General features: G+C 41.3%; 1 protein-coding gene across 8 annotated transcripts; it reads left to right on the forward strand.

Moving 5' to 3' along the window:
• Positions 1 to 148: 148 nt before the first annotated feature.
• Positions 149 to 20,945, forward strand: acacb (acetyl-CoA carboxylase beta). Of its 8 annotated transcripts, none has more exons than XM_068604936.1 (55): positions 207 to 272; positions 1,315 to 1,400; positions 1,961 to 2,498; positions 5,227 to 5,359; positions 5,470 to 5,608; positions 5,716 to 5,825; positions 5,944 to 6,025; positions 6,127 to 6,225; positions 6,330 to 6,439; positions 6,563 to 6,673; positions 6,759 to 6,968; positions 7,062 to 7,232; positions 7,348 to 7,509; positions 7,595 to 7,758; positions 8,069 to 8,219; positions 8,316 to 8,419; positions 8,514 to 8,595; positions 8,679 to 8,824; positions 8,903 to 9,053; positions 9,137 to 9,271; positions 9,482 to 9,628; positions 9,710 to 9,898; positions 9,991 to 10,091; positions 10,190 to 10,278; positions 10,374 to 10,498; positions 10,582 to 10,695; positions 10,872 to 10,985; positions 11,085 to 11,174; positions 11,260 to 11,378; positions 11,957 to 11,980; positions 13,034 to 13,174; positions 13,292 to 13,397; positions 13,489 to 13,596; positions 13,695 to 13,751; positions 14,135 to 14,176; positions 14,254 to 14,469; positions 14,688 to 14,843; positions 14,983 to 15,186; positions 15,314 to 15,469; positions 15,553 to 15,675; positions 15,763 to 16,032; positions 16,164 to 16,261; positions 16,347 to 16,467; positions 16,551 to 16,661; positions 17,493 to 17,636; positions 17,741 to 17,861; positions 17,944 to 18,040; positions 18,157 to 18,253; positions 18,653 to 18,788; positions 18,876 to 19,053; positions 19,160 to 19,272; positions 19,402 to 19,556; positions 19,698 to 19,868; positions 20,185 to 20,321; positions 20,762 to 20,945. In XM_068604936.1, exons 3-55 carry the CDS (start codon positions 1,981 to 1,983, stop codon positions 20,886 to 20,888), a joined length of 7,275 nt encoding a protein of 2,424 aa, XP_068461037.1. In that variant the 5' UTR covers positions 207 to 272; positions 1,315 to 1,400; positions 1,961 to 1,980; the 3' UTR covers positions 20,889 to 20,945. The 8 variants fall into 8 exon arrangements, with proteins under 8 accessions (XP_068461035.1, XP_068461041.1, XP_068461042.1 ...); XM_068604937.1 differs by lacking the exon at positions 207 to 272 and adding an exon at positions 818 to 835; XM_068604934.1 differs by lacking the exon at positions 1,315 to 1,400 and having other exon boundaries at positions 149 to 272.
• The last annotated feature ends 326 nt before the right edge of the window (positions 20,946 to 21,271 follow it).

Consider the following 21,271-nt stretch of genomic DNA (forward strand, 5'->3'; position numbering starts at 1 on the left):
CGTAAAAGTCATGTACATCTTTGCCATCTCGAAGTTATCCCATTGAAATTAAACGTAGCAAGAGTTTCTGCCATTTGTAGACCAGACAATTAGCTATTTATTTTCACGCTGTTTTTAACCACAGCCTGAACATGTTTACATACACGATCTTCGGAGGGAGTGCTTCTTCCTGGGAGGAGCGTGAAACCCCTCCCTGCACATGTTTACCATCCTGGCGAGGTGGAAGGTGTTGTGGACTGTGGTGGGAGGCTGAAAGAGAGACGGGACTGGAGGTAGGTGCAGTGACATTATTTCCTACTGCTGTCAGGAACTTTATTTAAACGATTACCTGTGCAGCTCACTTCATGCGGAGTTTGAGGTCTCGGTGGCGATACGTCCACATTGAAGAATGTAGCTTAAATCTAAATGACTCAGACTTAAGTGGTTTGGCTGTCAGCTAGCTCACTAGCCTGTATCGCGACAACAACAATAACAACAACATCAACAATGACAGAGTAGTGATGCCCGTTTTCTGTAGTGGTATGTGTAATTCAAATATGTTTTAATGAGCGAATACCACTTTTAAAAGTTAGCTTAAATTAGTTAAACCCGAGGTTTATGTCATTGATACAATTGACTTAATACTTGAGCTTAAAGAACAGGTTGATTTTCCTGTGCCATGTTTCCATGCCAATTTTCTCAGAATTGACTTCATTGAACATCCTGCTTTGTCTGTCACTTACGTCTATAATTTATTGCGAGAAAGCAGTACACGAGTCTGTGTTGAGTTAAGTTAGCAGGCGATGAGCCTAAATTTAGTCTGTGACATTTTGTGTACATTTGGCGGTCGGTTGAGGTCAGTATGGAGCTAAAGTTACCACACTACCGTTATCTTCTATTAGCATATAGCGGAGTATCCATTCAATGTAAATGACTAGTACTGTAAGAATTACTAGCTTCCGAAGGTTGTAAAAAAAATATGATACAAGAAATGCAAACTTTTTAAATGCTATTCTTGTGAAGAAATGGTCTTGAACATTGTGCTTCATCTGAAAAGTGATAGCTTAGCATTTTCTTTGTTTTAGCCAAAGTCAAAGTGGCTTCAGAGGACAAATGCCTCCATGATTCTGTATTGAATGCCCCTTTCACATTAATTTCCTATTAAAATACCTTTCATTTTGATTTGAATTACAGATTTTAGCTTACATAAGGAATTCAAAAGTGTTTCACACAGATATGAATATTATCCTTCATTTTTATTTATTTAGTTTCGTGCCTTGAGCTACTCATTAATACGGTTTGTGTATGTCTGTGCCTCCTCCTTCATTCCCTCAGTGTTGACCTTTACCCTATATGAAGCAACTGCCTTTGGCTCTCATGGCAGCTGTTGTAGGCTGATTACTGGACACTGGCTTGGAAAGGTAGCATGCCAGACCTAACTGGTATAGTTCAACATCGCAATCTTAAATTTAAAGATATTGTTTTTAAAGTTGAGTGGGAGAATAATCCACAGATCTAATCTCAAATGACCCAGCATGGCTCTTTCCCGAGACGGTGTCTGTCCTCTTATCACCTTAAAAGTCCAATTGATTTTTTGACTGACATTGATATTTGAAAATAAAGAATTTTGATTAATTACAAATTAAAATGTTTTTTTACTTCAACTCCTATCATGAACAAGTAAACCTTTTTGATAGGGATCATTTGAAAGGGGTTGTTAATGCATTTTGACAAAGACTGAACAAGACATTTTCCTTTTGAAAATAAACAATGGTGTCACTGTTTATATAATAATGTAATATAATATGGATTGGATTTATCAGTCAACTGTCACTGAATGCAACTGAATCTCTTATTACCATGTGGGGTGAGAGAGATACCCCGTATTGATATGTTTAATTTGGCTTACCGATGTGATGAAGTGTAGATGTTACTATCATCTCTTTTGTGACGTATAATGTCTACTTTGCTCTTGTTGCAGTCTCAGGAGGATGTCTGTAAATGTTCCTCCTAGCAGCTTTTGGATTAATCCTATGGATATTGTTGCTCGTGTGGAGGATTAATACCAAGACGGCAGCAATGCCCACAAAAAGAGAGAAATCTCAGTCTGGCTGTCATCCAACTGCAGCCAAGGAGGTTGTGCCTGCTGCACAATGCCCCCCATCCATTCCTACTAATTCCTCAACACACAATGAGGATAACAGTCCTAAGGCCAGCAGTGACTCCGTGGGTTCTGCAGAAAAAACAGTGGAAACTGAGGTTCTGCAAGCGTCCTACGAGATGAAATCGCAAAAGTCATCATTGCGAACGAACACCCGAAAATTTCCCAAAACCAAGGTGCCAATGCTGAGCTCAGAGCCCGAGGAGAGGGAACGCCTAAGATTCATTCTTGGAGCATCGGAGGACAACTCTTCAGATGAGGATCCTCTGGTCACTAACCATCCAAGCGGTTCATCACAGCCCCCGACCTGCGCCCCCGAATCTTCTGCAGTGCCACAGTCCAGCCCCTCAGGCATGAAGTAAGCAACCTTGTTTTCAAAGAATTGATTTAATGTCAGCTGTCTCGAGTCAGACATGTTTTCATCACCCCACAAAGGTGACACGCCTTGTCTAGAAGTTTAAACTCTGGCATGAGACATAGACAAAGAAGCATCTCTCGCACGCTAAATATTTGTCTGAGGGTCACCCAGTCAGGTGATAAAGACACAGCTGGTGGAGACAGAGTGAGCACAAAATGCCACGTCACCAACGTAGACCCACATTTTTTATTTCTCATTAAAGGAGGGAGCGAGGGAGGGGCGGGAGGTGGGGCGGGTAATTATATTACAAAACAGGGTTGTTTTTTAAGGTCTTGTAGAGGATGTATTGTCTTAAAATATGTGGGTCAAACACGTGGCCACGTTGGTGACGTGCCGTTTTGTTCCAGCTTGTTCTGTCTCCACAAGCTGTTTCTTATCACCTGACCGGGTGGCGTTGACCTGTGCTGTTGTCGCATGCCAAACACCCCCAAGCTCTATTAATGGAACAAGAGCTTGCACAAAAACGACTTTGAAAACTGTGGTGTGACTCTCGGTCACAGCCCAGCTAACAAAAGATACTTAAAAAACCTTCACACATTTCTATGTCTTTACTTTTTTTTTTTTTACAGTATGCATAGTGGAGAGTTATTTTTATACCAGGTGATGGTCTATGAAGCGTATCTTATCAGATGAATGTGGGTCAGAAAGGTTTTTTGGTGCACACAGTGAGATGTTTAGTTTCACATGCTTAGTTGCATTTATTTACCCAAAAGCATAAAGCTATGTGTGCAAGCAGGACTTGTGGAGAGCATCATAAAGGAGAACAAGGTAAGATCATTTCCTCTCCTGAATCTAATCCTTGGAAGCATCTTCCTGCAGTTCATAGAAATAGTTTTATTGCAGGAGAAGATGCACTTGTAATAAAATAGAAAACAAATCTTTTTGTACATGTCTGTACTAAGATTTCAGCCTTTTAGGTCCAAGATTGGCTCCAGATTTTTGCTTGGATAGTAGTTGCTTTCTTTCATAAATGAAGTAGTGGTAGAAACAAAAAACTTTCATCCTGTCTCGGCCTTGCCACTTTGTATATTTAGAATAAGCAGCCTGTGATCTGTCACAGGGATCTGTAGAATATTTTGCAGCAGAAGTGGGAGGGGAAAAGGGAGGGAGCACATGAGAGGAAGCACTTTGTACGGGGTGCTTTGTTTTTGTCTTACATTTTAAATTCTAGTTTCCCTACTGAAAGGCATTAAAGTATACTATATAATAGAAGGAAACAGCTGTCAGGGTCTCAACGTGTTCCCATGTCTCTGAAGGTAAGCACTATTTAAAGTTGGACGTAATTTGATACTTTTGCTGGATAGTTTATTATGTGCATTGGTTAAATGCTTTACGTTACAGCTGCAGAGAAAAAGGAAACATGGGTAATTACTTTGTACGAAAGTTGAATAGATACGGAAACAACTTCTGCAGACTTGTTTATGAACAGGGACTAGCACACGTGTGCTCTTACTGTTGGTATGTAACTGAAGAGAGCTTTTCTTGGCACACATAAGTTTGAGGAAATAGAAGAAGAAAAAAAAATCTGACTATGTGTACCCTCGAGGAGGGAAGCGTTAAAAAGACCACAAGTAAACCACAGTAAAAAATAATAAGCCAACAAGACTAAGTCATGTTTGTAAATAGATACTCTTTGGTTGGTGAAGTATCTGTGTAAATGAACTACTGCGTCGTATTCTGGACTGTGTATAAACATGGGAACACTGCGTGACACAGCTGAAAAAAAAGTTGATCAAAACTGTCTAAATAGCGGTGCAATCTTGATTAACTGAACAGCACCAGAGTTAGGTTTAAAGTTCATATTGGCTCAGACAAAATTGCACTTCAACTTCACAATATCGCTCACTGATGCAACACAAGTGTTTCTCAGGGATATCTCAACATAGGACAGCATTTATATGAGGTGGCTTGCGGCGCAGTTGCATTGAGACTTTGGAATGAACACGGCTCCAGCCAGCTGATAAGCATGGTTTGTAATTTTATTTTAAGTTAAACGTACAGTTGTTTTGCATTTGTGTTCTCGTACTATGTGTGTTGTTTACATTATAAAGGAATTCAAACATGTCAGTAAACCAGATGAGATGATCAGCTTGTATAACATAGAAATGTAGCATGTGACTGTAAAACCCTGCAAGAAAACATGTGTAGACTCAAGTGAACTCTATTGATCATTTGGGTTTATGTCAACATACTTTAAAAAAAACTGCCAGGTATCACTCAAATTTGCTCCGCTGTTTATTTGTAATCTTTCTGAATCTTTCTGAATATATGTTTTATCAGTCATGACTTCTGCTGGACCCAGTCGAGTACATCTGTTGTAACGTTTCTATGAATGCATCAGGCTGATGGACACGTTTACCTTTCTATTGTCTCTTGTTGTTGGTAAACATCAGATAAAATTTTCTGTCATAAATAGTTATTTATTTCCGTGAGTTGATTAAAAGCAGTTGTATGATGTTATTGTGAAGATACGGCTGTAAACAAATGAACTGTCCACAGTGTTTTTGCATGAAGAGGAGAGAGAGTGAAATTTGACTTGGGTTTTTGATTTTCAGTGCTCCCTTGTTGTTGCTGCTGTATAGTTTTGTGGATTATTTGTTATTTGTTTCAGCTTTTAGGTGTGATGTGTAATTATAGGAGACAACTAACCATGACGTTTCCACTCCAGGCCTAGCATGTCTGGTCTTCACTTGGTGAAAAAAGGACATAATCACAGAAAGATGGATCTACAGAGGGACTTCACCGTGGCCTCTCCTGCAGAGTTTGTTACCCGGTTCGGTGGCAACCGCGTCATTGAAAAAGTAAAGCCCTCCCTGTCTTTTGTTTCATCTCTGTAGTTCATTGTTATAGGACCATTGCAGCATTTCTGTCTTTTTTCAGGCGAAACAAGTGGTTTCTGTGTCTGTTGCAGGTGCTGATTGCTAACAACGGCATAGCTGCAGTCAAATGCATGCGTTCCATTCGTCGCTGGTCCTACGAAATGTTTCGTAATGAAAGGACCATCCGTTTTGTTGTCATGGTTACCCCTGAAGACTTGAAAGCTAATGCAGGTCATTGTGAACAAAATAATTATCAGTTTGTATTCGGCCAGCAGAAGATATCACACATCAAATAGTATTATATTCATATCATCACATGCTGCTTGTTCCCTTTATAGAATATATTAAAATGGCAGACCATTATGTGCCGGTACCCGGTGGGCCCAACAACAACAACTACGCCAACGTAGAGCTGATAGTTGACATTGCGAAAAGAATCCCAGTGCAGGTACTCTTAGCTTTTTTTGTTGCTATTTCTGGTCTGTAACCTTTATTGACCTTTGACCTTGCCTACCTGTTCATCAATGTCTGCTAAATGTTATGTCTGTGTGTCTCACTATTAACAGGCTGTCTGGGCTGGTTGGGGTCACGCTTCAGAAAATCCCAAACTGCCTGAGCTGTTGGACAAAGTAGGAATAACGTTCTTAGGTAAAAATCCGGTTTCAAAACACATAAAGTTCACACCATTTTAATTTAGTTTATTCGTATTGGTTTTAGCTTCCATTGTTCCCCCACTGTCTTTCTCTCAGGCCCGTCCAGTAAGGCCATGTGGGCGCTCGGGGATAAGGTGGCTTCCTCTATTGTGGCTCAGAGTGCTGACATTCCCACGCTACCATGGAGCGGATCAGGTATTGATTTTCCCTCCTACAATGTCCCAGTTCACATAATGTAAAGTAACACAGTGTTTGTCAGTGTATTCCTGTTCTCTTGCATGTGTGTTGTGCTGCTGCAGGTCTGAGAGTGGACTGGGAAGAAGACGACCAGTTTCTGGGCGATGTAATCAGTGTTCCTCCTGTGGTCTACTCAAAAGGCTGTGTTGTTGATGTAGATGATGGGCAAGCTGTAAGTACATTTAGCAAAGTCATAATAATATCTTCACATTTGGTTCTTTTTTACCCAAATTATGAATCCCTTTACGGAAGAATCTTTTTGATGAATTACATTTCATGTGGTGTTTCTTTGCAGTGGGCTGAGAGAATTGGTTATCCTGTTGTCATCAAGGCCTCTCAAGGTGGAGGTGGAAAGGGTATCCGGACTGTAGAAAGTTCTGAGGATTTTCCAAGCCTCTTTAGACAGGTTTGATTTGATTTACACCCCCTTTTTATACGGTTAAATTTGGTCAAATTCTGACAGCTAAGTTGATTTATTATTTTGAGTGCAGGTTCAGACGGAGGTACCCGGCTCGCCTATCTTTATCATGCAGCTGGCTCAGCATGCCAGACACCTTGAGGTTCAGATCCTGGCTGATGAGTATGGAAACGCCATCTCTCTCTTTGGACGAGACTGCTCCATCCAGAGAAGGCACCAGAAGATCATAGAGGAAGCTCCTGCCACCGTAGCTTCTTCCTCAACATTCGAACAAATGGAACAGGTTAGCTTACATCACTGCATGTATTTATTCTACCACTAAATAAACACTTGTCTGGCTAAAACCTGGCATTTCCGTCTCCTCTTCGTGGCCCAGTATGCTGTGCGATTGGCCAAGATGGTGGGCTATGTAAGCGCAGGCACTGTGGAATATCTTTACTCCGAAAATGGAAGTTTCCATTTCCTGGAGCTGAATCCTCGCCTGCAGGTGGAACATCCGTGTACAGAGATGATCGGAGATGTAAACCTGCCAGCTGCCCAGCTTCAGGTAAAACAAAAAGAAGAAGAATCATACTTTTGGAACAAAATTAGTAATTTTCTTGCAAATGTGACTACAGTCAGAGTTCAAGTCCTTCCATTTTTAACTGTTTTATCTATTGTAGATTGCGATGGGTATCCCCCTTTATAGAATGAAGGACATCCGCTTGCTTTATGGAGAAACTCCGTGGGGTGACAACATTATTGACTTTGAGAATCCAGAATACATGCCAAGTCCAAGAGGACACGTCATAGCTGCTCGGATTACCAGTGAGAACCCTGATGAGGTAGAGCTCTGTTTCACCAACGCACCGCTTTGTTCTGTTCTTTTGATTTGCAACACTGACTTGTCATCTTTGTGCTTTCTCCCAGGGGTTCAAGCCCAGTTCTGGCACCGTACAAGAGCTGAACTTCCGCAGCAGTAAAAACGTTTGGGGTTATTTCAGCGTGGGGGCAACTGGAGGCCTCCATGAATTTGCAGATTCCCAGTTTGGACACTGTTTCTCCTGGGGAGAAAACCGCGAAGAAGCCATCTCGTAAGTCTCTTTTGTTTTTATTACCAATGTTATATCTAATCTTGAACAATAAAGGCTTTCAGGTGGCAACAGCCACTGACGCCCTAATGATGTAACTGCTGTAATAAAATTATGTAATAAAATGATGTATAGTTATATATCTATAGTTATATAACTTATATTAGTATAATGAAATCTGTGCAATATACTTTCACAACTATTGCAATTTATTTGTAGTGGATTTTGGTTTACTTCTATATAATATAATACAATATAATATGCAGTTTTAGCACAAAAAAAAATCATCTGTCATATTTGTCATGTGCTTAAGGAACATGGTGGTGGCGATGAAGGAGCTGTCCATTAGAGGTGACTTCCGGACCACGGTTGAATATCTCATTAAATTACTAGAGACGGAAAACTTCAGAAACAATGATATCGACACCAGCTGGCTGGATCGTCTCATTGCAGAGAAAGTGCAGGTAGGTGACTTTGTGCCACAAATCATTACACGGCTAAGTAATTGGTCACTGAAGTTGGGGGTGTTTGTTTCATGAAGCCACATGCTTCTCCTATAGGCGGAGAGACCAGATACCATGCTGGGTATTGTTTGTGGGGCTTTGCATGTTGCTGATGCCAGCTTCCAAAAGAGCATGTCTGATTTCCTGCATTCACTGGAAAGGTCAGTCGACACAGGCCCCTTGTTATTAATGTCTCACTACAATTCTCACTGTATGTTTATATATTTTAATTATTAAAACCTCCTGCATCCATAGAGGACAAGTACTGCCTGCAGCCAGTCTCCTCAACTCTGTCAATGTGGACCTAATATATGCAGGAGTCAAGTTCTGCCTCAAGGTATCTGCTTTATTCCCTTCACACGTTCCTCGTGTGACTCTTCTTTGTTTTAATCAATATGTTATCACTTCTGCTACCTGCAGGTTGCTCGCCAATCCCCAACCACTTATGTCATCATACTAAACGACTCCAACATTGAGATAGACGTCCACAGGCTCAGTGATGGGGGGCTCCTCCTGTGCTATGACGGCAGCAGCCATATCACCTACATGAAGGAGGAAGTGGACAGGCAAGAGCTCTTGAATCTTTTGATCTAGTTCGTTCATCTTTTCGTTTGTTTGATTCTTAATTACCTCATCGCCCACAGCTATCGCGTCACTGTTGGGAACAAGACTTGTGTATTTGAGAAGGAGAAGGATCCCACGATGCTGAGGTCGCCCACTGCCGGTAAACTGCTGCAGTACATGTTAGACGATGGAGGCCATGTTTTTTCAGGAGAGACCTATGCAGAGGTTGAGGTGAATGTGACACATATTAATAAAATAGATTTCTTGAGGCATACAGTTTTTGTATTTACTGGCTGTTTGCGCTGTGGTTTCAGGTGATGAAGATGGTGATGACGTTGACTGTGCAGCAGTCTGGTTGTATCCACTTTGTTAAGAGACCTGGAGCTGTTCTCGAGCCTGGCTGCGTGTTGGCACGTGTAGAGCTGGATGACCCAAGCAGTATACATCGGGTAAATTAATGGAAATTCATTTTGTGTTCTCCTAATTGTGCCTAGTATTCACCTAGTATAACTTTGTTGTGATGTTCAGATCTTGGCAAAAAAAAAATTTACTCACTGAAAGTGTTGATTGTAACTTTTACCTGGGAAATAAATAATTATATTATATGTCCCGTGTTTAATTTTTATTCTGTTCTTTTCTGCTTTCACCTCTGGTTATAGGTGGAGCTCAACACAGCCATATTGCCACCGCAGCAACCACTGCCCATTATTGGTGAAAAGCTTCACCAGGTGTTTCACTGTGTGCTGGAAAACTTGGTGAAGGTCATGGCCGGCTACTGCCTTGAAGAGCCTTTCTTTAGCATCAAGGTACACAGCCGGCTTTCTGCCTTGACAGATTCCTAAATGATGTCATTGGTGTTAATCATATGTACATGTTCACATCTGCAGCTGAAACAGTGGGTAGATACTCTGATGAAGACCCTCAGGGATCCCTCGCTGCCGCTGTTGGAACTCCAGGAGATCATGACGAGCGTGGCGAGTCGCATTCCTCCCAGTGTGGAGAAAGATATCCGTAAAGTCATGGCTCAGTACGCGAGCAACATCACCTCTGTCCTATGCCAGTTTCCGAGCCAAAGGGTGAGTAACGCCGATGCGCGTGGTCATATTGTTGTTTGCAGTTGTGCAAGTTTTTAATGTAATCTGATGATGTTTCTCTTTGTTTATTCCAGATTGCAAATGTTCTCGACAGCCATGCAGCAACCCTGCAGAGGAAGGCTGACCGAGAGGTGTTCTTCATGAACACTCAGAGTATTGTCCAGCTTGTGCAGAGGTTAGTTTTTTCCTTTTTTGTCAGATGCAGATTGTACAGCAGTAATACATGGAACAATATCCCATTGATTGATACATGTTTGAATGTGGCTGACCCAGGTACCGCAGTGGAATTCGAGGTTACATGAAGTCTGTGGTTCTCGATCTGCTGAAGAGATATCTGCAAGTGGAGATACAGTTTCAACATGGTGAAATTAATACATTAAACTCTAGATGAGTACATTTATTTCACAATCATGGATTGTCATAGCTAACGTCTGTTTACTGTTGTTCTCACAAATAGCTCACTACGACAAGTGCGTTATCAACTTGCGACAGCAGCACAAACCTGACATGAGCCCCGTGCTGGAGTCCATCTTCTCTCATGCCCAGGTTTCCAAGAAGAACATCCTCGTCATAATGCTCATAGTAAGGCCTCAAAAATGCCACACATACGTCAAACAATGCTCGACACTAAAGTTTTAGTGAAAGACACTTTGTACACTGTGTAGGACCAACTATGTGGAAGGGATTCCATGCTAGCAGATGAACTCATGGCCATTCTGAACGAGCTCACGCAGCTGAGCAAGATGGAGAACTCAAGGGTTGCCTTGAGAGCCAGACAGGTAACGTCTATGACTGCCTGTTCAGTGTCAGATAAATACTATTATGTTTGTTTTAAATGTGTTCGATCAAGCTAAAAGACTGGATATATCAAGTTGGATACTTTGTGAGAGTGTCATCCTTTTAATGTTATTCCATCTGTATGGATTTGATATTATTTTTTCTAAATGTGCCATAGGTCTTGATTGCGTGCCATTTACCATCATATGAACTAAGGCACAACCAAGTGGAGTCCATCTTCTTGTCAGCCATTGACATGTATGGGCACCAGTTTTGTCCAGAAAACTTGAAGGTAAGTCTTATTGTGTGGTAAAGTTAAATTCTAGTCATACTTTCCTGGAGCAGCTTCAATATCAAATTCATATTTGTATTTTTTTTTTCTTTGCCACAGAAACTTATTCTCTCTGAAACCTCCATTTTTGATGTTTTGACCAATTTCTTCTATCACTCCAACCAAGTTGTCTGCATGGCTGCCTTGGAGGTAAGGTCATGGTATTAACACCTTATTTCATATGCATTTTTATTTTTTAAGTAGTGATAATCTCTGGTTTTGTCTGGACTCTCAGGTGTATGTGCGCAGAGGTTACATCGCCTATGAGCTGAATAGCATCCAGCATCACCAGCTGCAGGATGGAACATGCGCTGTAGACTTCCAGTTTATGCTGCCATCATCACATCCGAACAGGTAAAAATTAAATGCTTCATTAAACTCCATTCAGATTCAGAACCATGTATTGCCATGTGTGTTTTCACATACAAGGAATTTGTCCTGGCCGTAGGTGCATAACATTTAACAATAAACATTTAACAATAAACAGAGTGCAACAAATGCGAGCATGGATTTTTACAACTCAAAATACTCTTTTAATAACACATTGTTTCCACTTCCAAAACTGGACAGATGTTATGTCAAGACAGCATCAGAGGCTGTGATGTTGTCACAGTGTGTGGGGGCTTTTATACAGACTTTGTTTATTTATTACAAAAACATTATTTTACGCTACTTCAGCCACAATATGACACTGACATGATAGATCAATAAACATAAATGTAATATTTATCCTGTTCAGTGGTGCAGGTGGAGAGGCTACAAACTGCTGCTGTAAGTGCTTCTGGCTGACAGTGAATGCAGAGCGCTTTTACCATGAATGTGATTGTGCAAAGCATCTTGTTTAGTGCTTTAATCTAATCATAATGCCTTGAGGTAGAGGCACAGTTTGATCACTCACTGCTAATACTCACCTGTCAATCATCTGATTTCAGAGGGAGCAACCCTACTCTCAACAGGTAGAGTAAAGCTCCTCCCAATCAGCCAGACCACCCACCTGATCGTGTGCATGTCTCGCAGCAATGCATGTAGAATTTGCTGTGCTCCTTCTTTCCTTCTATCCTGTGAAATCAGTGCCATTTGCTTAAGGACTCCTCTAACAAGTTCTTCTTCATTCACTTTTTAGCAGCGCTTCTTCGTATGTTTCTTTGTTGCTTCGCAATACTGAGCTTTTTGAGAGGTCCATATGTTTTATTTGTTCAATGTTCCTCTTAGAAATGTCAAGCCTGAGATTTTATTGACTGCTGCCAAATGGAGAGCCTGTACTCTAAAGCTTCAGACTTCTGGATTTGCAACTCCCAATCAGATATAGTAATGATTGCTCTGGATAACAACAATTCTATACATTAAATATGTCCATCAATTGTGTGTAGTTATAATTGGATATGAGGGTGATATACTGGCTTTTTGTCAAATACATAAGATCATCCACTTCAGCTTGAATGGCTCTCTGTATGTGACGTGCGGTGAGGTTTGAGGCTGGAGAGGAGCTGACTCTTTCAGAGACACATTTACAAACCTATGAACCCAATAGAGTAGCTTAAATCACCATTCAATTGCAGCTCGCACATTGACTACTACACATTGACTACTGGTGGTTTTTCATATTTCATATCAGCATTCTTTACACAAACACACATAGGTAAGGTACATATTTCATTCCACTAAGGTCTTACTTTTACTTTAAAAGTTTTTTTTTTTTAATCTTCTTTTGACATTAAAACTTCATAAAAAATATATTAAAAAAAATATATATATATATTAAAAAAATATATAAAATGATTGGAATCTTACAGAAATTACATTTATAGCAAAGATAAGTCAATAAATATTAATATTTATTTCATCATTATTTGCTCTGCCTTACCTGCCTCCCCTGACCACACGTCCCTGGTATGCATATTTGTACTATTGGCTGTTCAGTGTTTTTTATTTTTTTATTTTAAGCGAACCTCTCAATGTGAACATTCAGTGGGTCAGTCCTGCTCTTACTGCCTCTGTGTCTCTTTCAGGGTTCCCGTGCCAGTGAGTGGATCAAGCCACTTCATCATGAGGAGACAGAGCAGTGAACTCTTTCTGGAGGGAGCCTTTTCTCCCCCTTGCCAGCGCATGGGCGCCATGGTGGCTTTCCAGTGTTTCGACGACTTCAAAAGGTCCCTTTTTGAACTTGATTATGATGTTTCTTTCTCTCTTCTGTTGGAAGTGGAAAGAATTTGTAGATCAAAGCAAAAATAAGTTGCTTGTTGATGTGTTTCTGTTTTTCTTTGCAGGAATTTTGATGAAGTTCTCACCAGCTTCGCAGAACCGCTCTTGGAGACTGCTCCCTTCTCAGAGTCCTGCTCAAGTCTGTTTGAGGAGGACTTCAAGGTGAGCGATGTGGGTGTGCAAGAGTCACTGTCTAATCTTTAAAAAGGATGTTTTCATCTGTATCCACTACAGCCACAGAGTTCTCCCTCATCCCCTACAGAACACGAGGGAAAACCCGATCCACATCATTAACGTGTCTATAAAAACAGCAGACACAGAAGACGATGATGCGCTGGTTACAGCCTACACAGCCTTTGCCCAATCGAAGGTCAGCTAGCTTCTTAACACAAGGCAGATGGTGAATGTGAGATATTGTTTCAGTTTCTTTTATATTTAATCAAAAATTGTGGTGTTGTTTTTTTACAGCGAGCTGTCCTCTTTGAATATGGAATCAGGCGAATCACATTTTTGATTGCACAGAAGGTAAATGCACATAATGTAGTTGGTTCTGTGATGTAACTGGTAACTTATTCATTAATTATTAGTTTAAGAAACCAAATAAGTGGCTAATATTCATTTTTATTACTAGAAATTACATTTTTATTTATTCATACTGTATGTCCCTATTGCATGTATGATTCTGGCTGGCAAGAATGTAACTCAATATATAACATAGATACTCTCATAGCTGTCCTCTCATGTGAATATGCTGCAGTTCAAATATTTGCATCCAAATATATGACCATAGCTACACTCCTTTTGTTCAGTAAATCTCCCATTATAACTGCTTTGAACAATTCTACATTTACTGTGTAAATAAACTTGGTTGTTCTCTGATTCTTTTCATTTTAATGTAATTTCAACAGAGAGAATTCCCCAAGTTCTTCACTTTCAGAGCTCGAGATGGGGTACGTTTTTCTTCATAAAACCTGTAATTGTAGAGTTGATTGCAGTTACTTGACAGCTGAAATGTGTCTCTCCTCAGTTTCTGGAGGATCGTATTTACCGTAATCTGGAGCCGGCTTTAGCGTTTCAGCTGGAGCTCAATCGCATGAGGAACTTTTACCTGACAGCCGTTCCCTGTGCCAACCACAAGATGCAGCTGTACCTCGGTGCTGCTCGTGTTCAGGAGGGAGCTGAAGTCACAGACTATCGCTTCTTCGTACGAGCTATTATCCGCCACTCTGATCTCATTACCAAGGTTAGTGGAGCACCTGGAAATCACAGCTTTTGGACTTTTTCCCGATGTGAAAGGCTTATAATTCCTTGATTCATATATATATATATATATATATATATATATATATATATATATATATATATATATATATATATATATATATATATATATATATATTTTAATATGTAGTGGCTATAATAATGTTTGGGTAATTTAAATCTCTTTTTATACACAACTAGGAAGCCTCCTTTGAGTACCTTCAAAACGAGGGAGAACGTCTACTGTTGGAGGCCTTGGATGAGTTGGAGGTGGCCTTTAGTAACACTGGTGTGCGCACAGACTGCAACCACATCTTCCTCAACTTCGTCCCCACTGTCATCATGGACCCTTCTAAAGTCAGTGTTTAGCACATATATGCTACCACTACAAATATTATTATATGCCTTTTTATGATTACGTATACATTTATATGACTTCTTTGTGTATACCAGTTTTATCTCTCAGTGGTTTTTCTCCTCTGCTTGGGCCCCTCAGATAGAGGAGTCTGTTCGCTCCATGGTGATGCGCTACGGCAGCCGTCTTTGGAAGCGCCGGGTCTTGCAGGCCGAGCTGAAGATCAACATCCGTCTGACACCAACCGGGAATGCCATTCCTGTCCGCCTTTTTCTCACAAATGAGTCTGGCTATTACTTGGACATCAGTCTGTACAAGGAGGTCACCAACCCAAGTTCTGGACAGGTGAGGACAGTGAACTGCGTTGACCCCTTCAAGCATTGTGTGAAAAAAATTGTAACCAAAAGATGTGGTATGTGGCAGAAAATTTGTTCTGTGTGGTTGTTTTATAATTATATATTACCTTTTCCAGATCATGTTCCAGTCATATGGAGATAAGCAGGGTCCTCTGCATGGCATGCTGATCAGCACTCCCTATGTGACCAAAGACCTGCTGCAGGCCAAACGCTTCCAGGCTCAAACTCTCGGGACTACATACGTCTATGACTTTCCGGAGATGTTTAGACAGGTACTGCTAACTCTTTGACATGGGTTTATTTCATGTTTTGTTCTTCCTAAAATGTCTTAATCCTTCTTAAAATATTCCGGTAGGCATTGTTTAAGCTGTGGGGTCCTGGGGACAAATACCCAAAAGACGTGCTGATGTGCACCGAGCTGGTTCTAGACCCTGAAGGTCGACTAGTGCAGATGAACCGCCTGCCTGGCGACAATGATGTAGGATTTTTTTTTTTAAGCATTTAAGTCACTTCATGCTTTCTCAGTGTGCTGATGTATCACTCATTAAAACCTATTGTTCACAAGGTGGGAATGGTTGCCTTCAGAATGACGATGAAGACTCCAGAGTACCCAGAGGGCAGAGATATCATTGTCATCTGCAATGACATCACTCACATGATCGGCTCATTTGGTCCTCAAGAGGATGAGTTATTCCTCAAGGCGTCTGAGTTGGCTCGGGCCGACGGCATTCCCCGCATTTATGTCGCAGCCAACAGTGGAGCGCGGATTGGCCTCGCTGAAGAGATCAAACACATGTTCCAGGTGGCCTGGATTGACCCCACTGACGTCTACAAGGTGACCCTTGTCATGTGTTTCTACTAATATTTACATTATACAAGTTGAGGCACTGACAACAGGAAATAGTGCAGCATTATGTTGGTCTGGTTTTATATTTCTTATCCCAAGTTATTTCTATTTCCCTGCAGGGCTTCAAGTACCTCTACCTGACACCACAGGACTACACTCGTATCAGCTCCACCAACACGGTTCACTGTCACCATGTAGAGGAAGGTGGCGAGTCCAGGTACGACAAATCATTAGTTTGGCTTAACTTGTGTCTGTGGGATAATAGATATTTGGTCCTTTATGGTCTTTATCACTGTGTACAGGTACATCATCACTGATATCATTGGGACGGACGACGGTCTCGGGGTTGAGAACCTGCGTGGTTCTGGCACCATTGCTGGAGAATCCTCCCAGGCATATGATGAGATCATTACAATTAGTATGGTAAGAATGTGGATCTGATTTCTCTGAGTAAGAAGTGATCCTCTGGGACGCTAGCGCGTGAGTCACTTTTTCTGCTCCTACAGGTGACGTGTCGCGCTATTGGAATTGGAGCCTATCTGGTTCGTTTGGGACAGAGAGTGATTCAGGTGGAAAACTCTCACATTATCCTGACTGGAGCAGGTGCTCTGAACAAGGTTAGTTTGGTTAAGACATGCCATTGTTATTGATGAAAAGAAAGTATTTTAAGTGTTGTCTGTACAAATAAACACCTTTTGTTTGGATTTGGTCTGTCCATGAATAGAGAATTGGAGACCGAGTTGGAGGCGGTCTAGTTCATTTGTATGAAAGTTGCTCAGTGGTGCATGAAGCAAACACAAGTTTGACTGAGTATACAGTTACTAGGATCTTCCACACTAGCGTCTCTTTAAACCCCGTCTTCCAGCCGCTCCATCTCAGGCTCAATGATAAGACTATCCAAGTGTTCTCACTAGGATGATGATTTATCTAAAAAGCAAATATATGTATATCTCCACTGACAGCTTACAGACCTCTTTTTCTCAATGCTAGTCTCAGGGGAAACAAAGTATTTTTGCGCCCAACATGAAGGAACTGGAAGAGTGCTCTTTCCGATGGTGTGGGTCTGTTAGGGTTTGCTTCTAAAATTGTGTGTAATTGTTTGCCAGAAATATACTTTCTCGGGATGTTAAAGGATATTTTGCGGTGCGTGTCATCTGGTGGTTTGAACAATTACTGTATTTGTAGCAGCATTTAATATGTTTTTACTGTTTATCCTGCTTTTTAGCTTACTGCATCTGCCTACTGGCAAACAGTTAATTGTTCTAGAGACAGCCAATCAAAAGAGATTACTTATTTGTTATTTGGATACTGGTGCCTTCAGGTTATGGGGTGTTCAAAGAAGCAACTTGAACAACAGAACACCTAAAAGCGAGAGGAGGAACCAAAAAAACTGTATCTGCATATTATTATTAATTCAACACTTCAGTAATAATTTAAATGTTTCACAGGTATTGGGCAGACAGGTCTATACATCCAACAACCAGCTGGGAGGGATCCAGATCATGCACAACAATGGAGTCACGCACACCACCGTGCCAGATGACTTTGAGGGTGTCTTCACCATCCTCCAGTGGCTCTCCTACATGCCAAAGGTTTCGTTGATCATGTGGAAGTTCACGTAGTGTGACTTTTACGTCTCTAAAAGTATCCGACCGACCCTTCGGATCTCTAACTATTGTTCCTCTTTTCATTCCAGAACAAACACTCCCCTGTGCCTCACATATCAACTACAGATCCAGTTGACAGAGAGATAGAATTTACTCCTACGAAAGCACCGTACAACCCCCGCTGGATGCTGGCTGGAAGACCTCACCCCAGTGAGTGTCCAACTCTGAAAGCCATCTTTTCCAGTAATCTTCCTTGTTAATTTTTTTTTTTTGTCTGCATTAATGTTATTAGTGGTGAGAGGTGCCTGGCAGAGTGGATTCTTCGACCATGGCTCGTTCATGGAGATAATGGAGTCTTGGGCTCAGACGGTGGTAGTGGGCAGAGCTCGGTAAACCTGTTTACACTCAAATATTATTTATATATATATATATATATATATATATATATATGCTTTTATTAAATCATACAGTAAAATGATTCAATAACTTTGTTGAATTAAAACAGGTTAGGAGGAATTCCCCTTGGTGTCATTGCCGTTGAAACACGGACAGTTGAGTTCACGGTCCCAGCTGATCCAGCAAACCTGGATTCAGAATCTAAAGTGAGTAAATGTCACATCACACTGCGACATCAAGGTTATTGATTTCACACAAACATGCCATCAACACGCCAGCTCCTAATCAAGAAATCTAATTTGAGCAAGTCGACCCAAGTTGATCTGGACGGATGTTTACTTGCATATCTCTTACTGTCCCTCCATATTCCAGTGTTCTTGTACAGGTCAAGTTGACTTGTTGGCTGGTCATTGTATGTCCTTCGCAAGTCACATCCTGTTTGTACAATGGATCTGGCTGACATTTTGGCAGACGGGCTCTGTTTCTAGTTTTATGGGAAATGTTCTAATGACTTATTCTTCTACCGAACGTGTACAAATCTCATAAGGTCACATTCGCCTTTTTTTTCAACGACCTCTACTTATGTTTGTGTGTGTAAATGTCAGGTTCTGCAGCAGGCGGGCCAGGTGTGGTTTCCAGATTCAGCCTTTAAAACGGCTCAGGCCATTTGTGACTTCAACCGTGAACATCTTCCTCTCATGGTGTTTGCCAACTGGAGGGGCTTTTCTGGTGGAATGAAAGGTAACAGATCCATAATGAACTGTACAAAGAGACTGCACTCCATGCAAGAGTTCTTTCTCATTATTATTATTCCCATTTTGTTTCCAGATATGTATGACCAGATACTGAAGTTTGGCGCCTACATCGTGGATGCACTGCGTAGTTTCCATCAGCCGGTGCTGGTGTACATCCCACCACATGCTGAGCTGAGAGGAGGATCATGGGTGGTGATCGACCCCACCATCAACCCACTGTGTATGGAGCTCTATGCAGACAGGGAGAGCAGGTACTTAAAGCGATACTTTATTGAGTTTCCAACCTAACAGGTGTGTTTGTGAGAATGACCAGCCTTTCTTTTGTCTCCCTGTGGCTGTTGTGCTATCGATGTCCAGAGGTGGTGTGCTGGAGGCTGAGGGTACTGTGGAGATCAAGTTCAGGAGGAAGGATCTGCTGAAGACAATGAGAAGACTAGATTCCATTTATGCTAGTCTGGTTGAGCAGCTTGGTAAAGGCTATTTCTTGCTCTACCCACAAAACCAATTGATTTTCCTTTTTATTTCCATATGCCTGGGATGCTTATAACCTTCCTGGCAAGTCTTTGAGTAGCTCATTCACTCACTTCTGTTTCCATCAGCTTCCCCAGAGCTGTCTGACAAACAGTGCAGAGAGCTGGAGTTAAAGCTCAAAGCCAGGGAGGAATTTCTGATGCCCATCTACCACCAGGTGGCAGTGCAGTTTGCAGAGCTCCACGACACCCCAGGGAGGATGCAGGAGAAGGGTGTCATCACTGTGAGTGTGCACTTTCTGACCACTTTGATGTTCAGCAGTATGTGTGTGTAGATGCAGAACAGTAGATGCAGAAAATAAATTCAATATTATGTAAAAAGATATGAGACTGTGAGGCAGTCATTTTAGTTAATCTCTTGACAGGATATTTTGGATTGGAAAAACGTGCGGACCTTCTTCTACTGGCGTCTGCGTCGGCTCTTGTTGGAGCAGGTGGTGAAGTGTGAGATTCTGCAGGCCAACAAGGACCTTAGTGATGGACACATGCAGTCCATGCTTCGACGCTGGTTTGTTGAAACAGAAGGAGCAGTCAAGGTGACAATTAGAGACGTCAGGCTAATGGGTGGAATTCTGCAAAGAAAACTAATTTATCAAACTTTATTTTAAGGGCTTTGGAGAATTTTTGCGTGACACTATTGTTGTCAAGTAATCCTATTTTTTCACCTTGTTAATTACAATGAGCATTATTAACACTTGTGTACTGTGAGTCTTAAAGTAATATATAGGAATATATATATTTCTAATATAACTTTCTAGTTGCAGTTTTTGCCTGCGGCCTGAATATATGTGGTTGTTTTTGTTTCTGAATGCTTTATTGTGAAAGCTGATCAGAGACTGTCTGCTTTCCCAGGCCTACCTCTGGGATAATAACAAAGTAGTAGTTGAGTGGCTTGAGAAGCATTTAACGAAGGAGGATGGCGCACGATCTGGCATCCGAGAGAACATCAAGTACTTGAAAAGGGAAAACACTTTGAAACACATCCGCAGGTATGCAGACACACTCACACATTTTGTGACCTGTTGTTATGTGCTTATTTTTATTACAATAATCTTATCACTGCCAAAGCCACACGTCACGTCTTAATGAATCCTAAAATGATTTTAGCTGTGTACTGTTACATTTCAAAGCTACATTATGGACATATGCCTGGCTCCTCAATGGTGGAATGAGCTCCCCATTGACATCAGGACAGCAGGAAGTCACTACATCTTCCGCCACAGACTAAAAATCATTTATGGCAAACAAACCAAAGAGATAACCATATTTTAGCTGTTGAGTCCATCCTATATCTGAGACCTCACTGAGATGCATGAAATCATATGTTCTGACGCAGAAATAACTGAATATGCTGCAGACCAGGTCAGAAGAGTTTCTCGATCTCTGCATGTTCTGCTTAACTCCAGCTTTACTCCTTGTTGTGTTTCAGCCTGGTGCAAGCCAACCCAGACGTAGCCATGGACTGCATCATCCACATGAGCCAGAATATCACTCAGTCCCAGAGGGCCAAGCTCTCACATCTGCTTACAACTATGGACAGCACCAGCACCAATTAAGTTGCAGAGCTTTATCAGCTTATATTATTAATTAGAATAAAAAACTAGTTGATTGTACTGTATTGGTAAAGAGATGAGTTTTTTTAAGGGTATAGTTGGGGCACAAAGAGAATTATTCCTCAGCGATCACATAACCACTGCAGTGCTCTGACTGTCGTAAACATTGCTGTTGAATGGCGTCTTTGCAGGGACATCATGATCCGTTCCACTCTTGACTGACAGGTAGACAAAGAGTTTGTCTTTGGCATTGTGAGGTAAGCAGTCAGTCATTTCAGCTGCGCGGTCCAGGAACTTTCTGATTCACAAAGTATGACTGTAACGCACATTTCATTGGGCTGTATTTGCACGTAGTAGTGTGACTGTGTAAGGTCTGTTCAGTCAAT

This window comes from Clinocottus analis, unplaced genomic scaffold (assembly GCF_023055335.1).
Source record: "Clinocottus analis isolate CAN_PGR_092001 unplaced genomic scaffold, fCliAna1.0.p SCAF_7, whole genome shotgun sequence".
NCBI lineage: Eukaryota > Metazoa > Chordata > Actinopteri > Perciformes > Cottidae > Clinocottus > Clinocottus analis.

Coding starts and splice junctions, on each gene's coding strand:
- acacb (XM_068604934.1), top strand. CDS start 1,981: ATGTTCCTCCTAGCAGCTTTTGGATTAATCCTATGGATATTGTTGCTC. Junction 7,233..7,347: donor TGCCAGCTGCCCAGCTTCAG/GTAAAACAAAAA, acceptor TATCTATTGTAG/ATTGCGATGGGTATCCCCCT. Junction 18,041..18,156: donor GTGGTAGTGGGCAGAGCTCG/GTAAACCTGTTT, acceptor GAATTAAAACAG/GTTAGGAGGAATTCCCCTTG.